At 41.0% G+C, this 8863-nt stretch overlaps 1 protein-coding gene across 1 annotated transcript; it reads left to right on the forward strand.

Annotated features, from left to right (window-relative positions):
- Positions 1-3332: 3332 nt before the first annotated feature.
- On the forward strand, positions 3333-5366 carry LOC112237456 (ADP-ribosylation factor-like protein 4C). Its single transcript, XM_024406051.2, has one exon. It carries the CDS (start codon positions 4007-4009, stop codon positions 4583-4585), a length of 579 nt encoding a protein of 192 aa, XP_024261819.1. The 5' UTR covers positions 3333-4006; the 3' UTR covers positions 4586-5366.
- Positions 5367-8863: the final 3497 nt, after the last annotated feature.

Here is an 8863-nt window from a genome sequence, read left to right on the forward strand (position 1 = left end):
TTTCCTGGGGTCAGAGTGAATGATGATACCAATGTTTTTCAACTGTTTTTGACAGTTTCATGTATTGTAAGCCTATCAGTTCTAAATGTGAAAAATTGAATAGAAGTTTATTGGTCAAGTACACCAGTTATCAGATGTCATAGCATGTGCAGCTAAATGCTTATTTTACTAACTCCTAACAATGCAGTAAAATGTCAAACACGTACACAAATAATCAATTGAAAAAACAGAAAGAGCAACAAGAAATCAAGAAATGTCGGAACAAATCCAATTAACAACCCAAATAGCACTGTAATAGCAATCCACATGCAATCAACACGCATCTACGCAGGATGAATTCTAGGAATTATATGTACAGTAGTAGATATATTAGCGGGAGCTATGTCAAGAATCCTGTATATAAATAAATGTGTGGTGTGTATAAACAGTGTAACTAAAATGCACTGTACAGAGGTAGTATAAACATTTGAATAAGCTATGTCGAAAATACAGTATACACAGTGCATTCAGAAAGTATTCTAACCCCTTGACTTTTTCCACATTCTGTTAGGCTAAAGACTAATTCTAAAATTGATTTTTGTTTAAGTCCCCTCAGCAATCTACACACAATACCCCATAATGACAAAGTGGAAAAAGCTTTTTAGAAATGTTTGCAAATTTATAAAAAATAAAACCTAGAAAAATACCTTATTTACATAAGTATTCAGACCATTTGCTATGAGACCTGAAATTGAGCTCAGGTGCATCCAGTTTCCATTGATCATCCTTGAGATATTTATACAACTTGATTGGAGTCCACCTGTGGTAAATTAAATTGATTGTACATGATTTAGAAAGGCACACACCTGTCTATATAAGGTCTCACAGTTGACAGCGCATGTCAGAGCAAAAACCAAGCCATGAGGTCGAAGGAATTGTCTGTAGAGCTCCGAGACAGGATTGTGTCGAGGCACAGATCTGGGGAATGGTACCAAAACATTTCTGCAGCATTGAAAGTCCCCAAGAACACAGTGGCCTCCATCATTCTTACATGGAAAAAGTTTGGAATTACCAAGACTCCTGGATCTGGCCGCCAAACAAAACTTAGCAACCGGGGGAGAAATGCCTTAGTCAGGGAGGTGACCAAGAACCCAATGGTCACTCTGACATGGCTCCAGAGTTCCTCTGTGGAGATGGGAGAATCTTCCAGAAAGACAACCACCTCTGCAGGACTCCACCAATCAGACCTTTAAGGTAGAGTGGCCAGACGGAAGACTCTCCTCAGTAAAATACACATGACAACCCATATGGAGTTTGCCAAAAGGCACCTAAAGGACTCTCAGACCATGAGAAACAAGATTATTAATATTCAAACAAATACTTTCAGACTTTTACTCAAGTAGTATTTTACTGGGGTACTTTCACTTTTACTCAAGTAGTATTTTACTGGGGTACTTTCACTTTTACTCAAGTAGTATTTTACTGGGGTACTTTCACTTTTACTCAAGTAGTATTTTACTGGAGTACTTTCACTTTTACTCAAGTAGTATTTTACTGGGGTACTTTCACTTTTACTCAAGTAGTATTTTACTGGGGTACTTTCACTTTTACTCAAGTAGTATTTTACTGGGGTACTTTCACTTTTACTCAAGTAGTATTTTACTGGGGTACTTTCACTTTTACTCAAGTAGTATTTTACTGGGGTACTTTCACTTTTACTCAAGTAGTATTTTACTGGGGTACTTTCACTTTTACTTGAGTAACTTTCTATTAAGGTATCTATAATTTTACTCAAGTATGACAATTGGGTACATTTTCCACCAGTGCCACGCAGTCATGAGTGAACAGGGAGTACAGGAGGGGGCTGAGCACGCACACCTATATGGGGCCCTGTGTTGAGGATCAGCGTGGCAAAGGTGTTGTTCTCTTTCTTCACCACTTGGGGTTGGCGTGTCAGGAAGTCCAGGACCCAGTTGCACAGGAAGGGGTTCCGACCCAGTATGTATGACCCAGTATGTATTATGTACCCAAATGTATATGGGTGTGTAGGTGGGTTATTATTGTGTGGAATCAGGCCAAAAGCAGCTACCATATCCCTACTACACCTATATAGGACATCCTCTACATCTACAACACAGCTTTCACACTTGCTTTTTCAACACTGTCCACAGTTCTAAATCACCATTTGGATACCTGGATTTCTATGGTTTGAAATAGTAAACCCAGTCCCATAACACTCAATAATCTGTGTTTTTTTCAGGGGCAGAATTGAGAATGACAACCAAAACCTGGAACAGCATGTTTGGAGTGTTGCTGAGGGGATGGATGCTTTTCACATGAGGTAGGTGCAGTCCTGCTAGTGCCCTGTTGGAATTTATGTCACCTCAAATTCCTGTATCATGGTTAGTAAACGAATGCTCTAGTAGCTTGGATTAGTAAACGAGGTTTAACCAACACCAAGGCAAATGCTTTACCCTTTCTGAACATAAACCTATTCTATCATATAGGTTAGGAGAGGCTTATCACATGACTGGATTTGTTTAGGAACCTATTCAAACATGACATGATAGAGGTGTCATTGAAATGTCCCCAGTCCCCACAAAATAGCAGGCGCTTAAGCGTGCTTCTATTTATTTACGGTCTGTTGTTTCTGGGCTTCGACAGAAGGTGGCGTCGTCCTCCGTGTATTGACTTCTATCAAAAAACCTCTTTAACCTTATGAAAATGTTGCACTAGAATCTCAGGAGGGAATTCTGAAATGGTTAAACCTATACAAATGCTCTCTACTGAATATAGGTCAGTTATAAATAATCGTTTAATTGTGCAGGTATTTAGGATATTAGGCATATTACTAGAACCAGTTCAATTGTTTTTTACGTTATACTAATGTTATGCACATAAAGTGACATCGAAATAGTCATTCGTAGCCAATACCTACAATAAGGTGCTCATTCTCAATATTAAAATACCTACTAATGTATTAACTAATAGCATTCTAATTTATCAATAGCTTGCACAGCTGCATAGGCGTATGCTTTTAACCTAGGCCTATGCTTTGCACTGTGTACATTTTTGTTATAATTATCTGGAATATTCTCGCTCCTTTAATCCACAGGCCTATGGGTGAATCGAATCAAATTAGAAATACGCAAAGGGGTAGGCTATTTATTACGCATATACATTTCTAGCTATATGGATTTCGATATGCATGTCGATAAGCACGACATAACAACGTACATATGGCCATAGCAACGTGCATGTGGCCACAATAATAATACATGTGCACTTTGTTTGGCATGGCCCGAATGGGTGGAGCGTATGTTATGGTAGGCAGGCTACTGCGCTGTTTTGCTTTCTGCTCCCTCATCAGTGTGTATGCTGCGGCCGCAGTGGTAGGAGTCGGACCGCATGTGCCGTCACGTAGCCTACCATAGAGCTCATAACATCAACCCAAATTCATAGCTGCAATAATTGTAATTTTGTTTATGGACGCAGTGTAGCTATTTCTCGCGATAATTTGGACTCATCCACGAATCGCAGGTGGATTTTTTTTCTTTCTTCTATCCCGGAACGGAGGCTCGTTTTTTGGACAGCCAACGTGCCTGTAGAGGAGACGTGGGGACGGGAGACAAGTGCGCAGTGCTCACGGAGAAAACAGTAGAGAGAGACAGCAAGCAGTGTGTTTGTTGTAACCCACCAGGATCGTCCTTTAGCTGTCTGGTGAGTGTGGGGAGTTCGACAGTTGCGAAATGAAATGAATATTAACTGGAGTGTGGAGAAGAATTCTAATGAACCCCGCGCTGCGTCCTACAGATGAGGACACGGTTCCCCAATGCTTCTGAGGGGAAAACGAGAATGAACCATCCAAAGCGCACGTCGGGCCTGTAAACACATTGACTTTACGTTTGTTGATAGGCTATCGTTGTTGTGGATTCATCGACGAGCCTATTGAACATTGAAACGCTGTTTTAGGTCATTACATAGGTTCCGTAGAGAAGCTAGACGTTCCCTTCACCTGCTATTGAAAATGGGCAACAGTTTCTCCAACATATCTGCTTTCCAATCCCTTCACATTGTGATGCTGGGGTTGGATTCGGCTGGCAAAACGACTGTTCTTTATCGTCTGAAATTCAACGAATTCGTAAACACCGTGCCAACAATTGGATTCAACACTGAGAAAATCAAACTCAGTAATGGTACGGCAAAGGGGATCAGCTGTCACTTCTGGGACGTGGGAGGCCAGGAGAAGCTCCGACCCCTATGGAAATCCTACAGTCGGTGCACGGACGGCATCATCTATGTGGTGGACTCGGTAGACGTCGATCGGTTGGAGGAGGCTAAAACGGAACTGCATAAAGTTACCAAATTCGCGGAGAACCAGGGGACACCGCTGCTGGTGATAGCCAACAAGCAAGACCTGCCCAAATCTCTTCCAGTCGCGGACATTGAAAAACAGCTGGCTCTCCACGAGCTCACCCCATCCACCACATACCACGTCCAACCTTGCTGCGCCATAATTGGCGAGGGACTCCACGAGGGTATGGACAAACTATATGAGATGATTGTAAAGCGGAGAAAGTCTTTAAAGCAAAAGAAGAAACGATAACGACCGCCTTTGGGTCGTAGCCTATGGACCGTTCATTAACCTAAACCTACGCAACATTACTGTATCTAAATGCTGTTTGGGTATGCCAATGTTGCCCTGAAATGACATTTACTTTGCGGTGATTGTTGTAATTTCCTTTCATTGGGTTGTAAAAGTTGCTGACGCTGTGAATCCTATAGCTGAATGATGCTTTTGCACGCAAGAGGGTGATCCTATTGGTGCAAGATATTTACTAAGGTTAACCAAAACAAACTTGATATTACTTTTATCATAGGAACAAAAGCATTACATGAATGCGGGCTGGCCCGTCATTTACTGCTTTACCACGGACTATAAATCTGTAGCTAAACATGTTATTTTGAAGAAGCATCCCATACAGTATAGGCCTATACTGTGATGGACTATGGACATTCTCACGGAATGCTTCTTTGGACAGCAAGTTTTACTTTGCACGTTAAGTGGATGTGGGTCACAATGAAATGGACCCTGTTCATTCATGGAGAAGAAAAAAACTGAAACCAAGATATCTGTATTATGAAAGCCACACCTCAGTCCCTGTATGGGTTTATTAATGCAGAGGTCAACAAGGCTTCGGAGCGTTGAAGTTTACTATGCGTGGTGGACTGAGGATAACATTGTCTGCAACGTGGTCCACTACTTTGCACTTTTAATTTCCTAACAAAATAGTAGAGTACTACACTGTATAGCAAAAAACAGGCTGTGTATGTACCAAAAAGCCCAAATTGAATTATTTTTTGAATATTAAAATGTATACAAAATGCATGGTGACTGATTACTTTTATTTCCATGATGTGATAGAGGAATGTAAATGTAATCTACAGTAAGAGGATAATGTCAACAGCTGGCCAAGATGACGGTGATCAACAGGAGATGTATTTTAAACCTGGTGAACTGTTGACCTGAACACATGGACTGGTTTGTCTCTATATCTCCCCTGAGAGACCCTCACATTTCAAAGGTGTGTATTAGGGAGAGGAGAGGAAGACAGGAGGGGCGGTCACAGTCTATCAATGAGCTAATGGGAATCTATTCAATGTTGTCACTTGATCTCTCAAAATGTCTCTATTTAACACATGCTCAAGCCCATCGTGGTTTGTGAGTTGGTGTTAGAATGTAGGTGTTTTGGATAGGCCTACCCGTTGGTGTTGGATGAGTCTCAACGTTCTATTGTATTCACAGTCCAACATCAAGCAAAGCAAGGGTTAATTTGTGTGTCATTTTTAGAGCTGCAATGCGTTGTCATATGTATTTGTGCACAGACCTTGTTAGGAGAGGTCATTCAATTCCCTGTTGGGTAGCGGTAACTATCGTTGTGTGTACCAGAGTTTGGAAACTTGAGTTTCCTAGCATGCTGTATCACTCTCACTCACTCAATCACTCTCAGCTATGGCACGCACATACACACACACACAGCAGTCTTTCTCCCTCTTTGGCACTCATACACGTGCATGTGCTCTCTCTCAAACACATGCACACACACACACACACACACACACACACACACACACACACACCTCCTCATCCCCTCTCTCTGTTAGTGATTAGGATATCCATTGGAGTGTGAAAGAAGAAAAGAGATTCTTTGGGAGGGGTTTTGACTAGATGTGATACAGCTTCAATCAAATTTGACATTTTGTTGCAGGTTAGGAGAACTTACACAACAGCGTTGGATAATTAACATAGCAGGTTAGGATAATTAGGTTAAGGTTAGGAAAAGGGTTAGGGTTAGATAAAATGCAAAAACGTTTGACGTTATTTGGACAAAAGCTGTAGCCCTTCAAGCCATGACCCTAGGTAGGTGAACATTCCCCCTGAGTCAGAGAGGTAACAGTACCAGTACTTTGTGTGTGACCCAGCCAGCCGTACCCTGGTAGTGTATTTGCACTATAGGTCAGGTCACAGGAGGGGATGGTTACCTGATATTGGCAAGACAGTTTGATCAGTCCACCTGTGTGTAGCTATGTTCCTACTATATAATCATCATTATTGCCATGTATGTATGTATGTATGTATTGACCATGGCACTGCCATATTCTGACCATTAACACTATGAAAATAGTTTTCTTAGTCATGACTCATGAGTATGGGGATAGTAACCAGCGGTTCTTACTACAGTATATTCCCTCACTCAAAGGCCGTGTGGTGTTTTTCCATAAGTTGACCCGACTTGTGTGAAGTGCAGAGGGAGAGAGTATGTGTGCATGTCCTTTTGATGTTATTTAGTCTTCACTGTAGATACAGCACATGTTTGCCTGTTGGGTAAACGGGCTCTGACAGATGACTCAATAGTAACTGGTGTATTCCCAGAAAGAGAGAGACCACACTAAGCAAAGGAAGCCATTGTGAAAGCACTAAAGCACAGCTAGAGGCGGTTTTCTTAGGACATCCAAGTTCTATCGCAACAACAGCAACGGGCAAACCCTCAGTGGTTTTAGAGACCTGGCCATTTTGTTAACCCTTTGGTTTGGTTGTAACTTCATAACAAAAAATGGTTTTGTAACTATTGTTCACTATTAAAAATACACATTTTATTATCAATTTCCTCATCTAAATCCTAGTCTAAATGTTTGGCCTTTGGGGGTTTACTGGAGTTTGATCATCATAAATGGATTGTATATACAAAGGTTATTTGTCAGGTGATAGATTTTACACTCAATTGAACAGATGTGAGTGCTAATGATGGGAAAGGTCAGAGGTGACAGGAGCGAACCCAATAATCATTTGTCTCCTCACTCTTAATGCCTGCTAATGAACTACTGCTGTTTCCTTCTGTTTTATGTTGTCTCTCACTTTTATGTCAATTCATGAAAAACAATGAGAATCAATGACATTCTTTTGCCAAAACATACCAAGAATATGCAAATGTTAATAAAATGAAATTAGCTGATATCATATCTCCAGAAATCTGCAATTCAGAAAGGGGATCTGCTGTACATTTCAGCCTAGACAACAATGTGACCTCCAAAAGTGCTTGTTTTGTCCCTTCTTTAAGCTAGTTTCTGTTGATAAGGACTTAGTTATACTGTTGCAAAGACTTTTCACAGGTCAAGAGAGACAATGGCAAGGCAGTAGTGTACAGTTACTCCACCCCACCAGTATAACAGATGGTTCCCTATTTCACAGGGCCTGCTCTCCAACTGGGTGCTAATGAAGTGCTAAATGTATCAGTTTGTTCATATTTGCTTAGCTTGAGTCTTCTTTGCTCTAATAATTATTCTCCATTCATTTGACACAGAAGGAGAGAGAAAAAATCAGTGAAATCCACATGACCATTTTGGGAGGCACAGTTATGTCAATAGCTCGCTGTTGCCGGGGAGACGGTTACCAAAATACCTACGGTAACAACAAACATCTATTAATAAAGGGATTATTTTTTAATGAACTGTGTATAATTGTTGAGGAGTGTGAGGGGCTCACCTCAGCCTCTTGTCTGATACTGGAGAAGAGGGTTAGAGGTGGATGGTGGCCCCTGGCCCAAACTTGATGGAAATTCAATTTGAATGGTAATCCATTTTAAAAGTTACTCTTCAATTAGACAAGGAAAGATGGTAATGCTGAGGTAGTGGGGGAAGAGGGATATGCCAGTACAACAACACCGTATGCTGCAATCCAAAGACAATGCTTCACAACCCACTCTACTGTGACGATGATCATGAACGTTTTGCAATTTCAAATTATTTATCTTTTTCCTCGTTCTTGTTTTCCTTCAATAGCCTATATGGTGGCTGACATACAGGACACATGTTAGTTTACACAGGATGCAAAGAAGCCAGAGATAGTGAATGGAGAAGTTCAGAACCTCCCGAGACATTTGGCATGGTTGTTTTATTACCTTGTGTCTAAATATACACGGGGAAGGTTAATCAGGCTAATAAGCAGTTAGTTAGTTGTACACGTCTAACAGTTGGATACACATGCACTCCATGCACATTCCCAATTTGAACTCCCATATTTAAAAGGATATCTGAGGGGGAAGTCCAGGATGTTAATAGTTAGGGTGTTTGTGTAAAAGACACTCCTTAACCTCCTGGTATAATAAACCTTATGAAGCAAAGATCATGTTGACGGAGATGTAAAGTTAGGCCAACAATAACATCTAGTGAGGGGAGAGGACACTGGAGACGAGAGGGTTCAATACAAAAACAAACACAGTGTACACTCCTTCTCTGTCGTGACATTGTGTTCTTATAAAGTAGCTATTTTCTCTTATGTGACCCAGGCATGTTTGTGCAGGACATAGCACTCCCTTCGCAGATA

This window comes from Oncorhynchus tshawytscha, linkage group LG03 (assembly GCF_018296145.1).
Source record: "Oncorhynchus tshawytscha isolate Ot180627B linkage group LG03, Otsh_v2.0, whole genome shotgun sequence".
NCBI classification, from domain to species: Eukaryota; Metazoa; Chordata; class Actinopteri; order Salmoniformes; family Salmonidae; genus Oncorhynchus; species Oncorhynchus tshawytscha.

Bases quoted from the DNA above. Each gene is read 5' to 3' on its own strand.
- LOC112237456 (XM_024406051.2), top strand. From the start codon at position 4,007: ATGGGCAACAGTTTCTCCAACATATCTGCTTTCCAATCCCTTCACATT.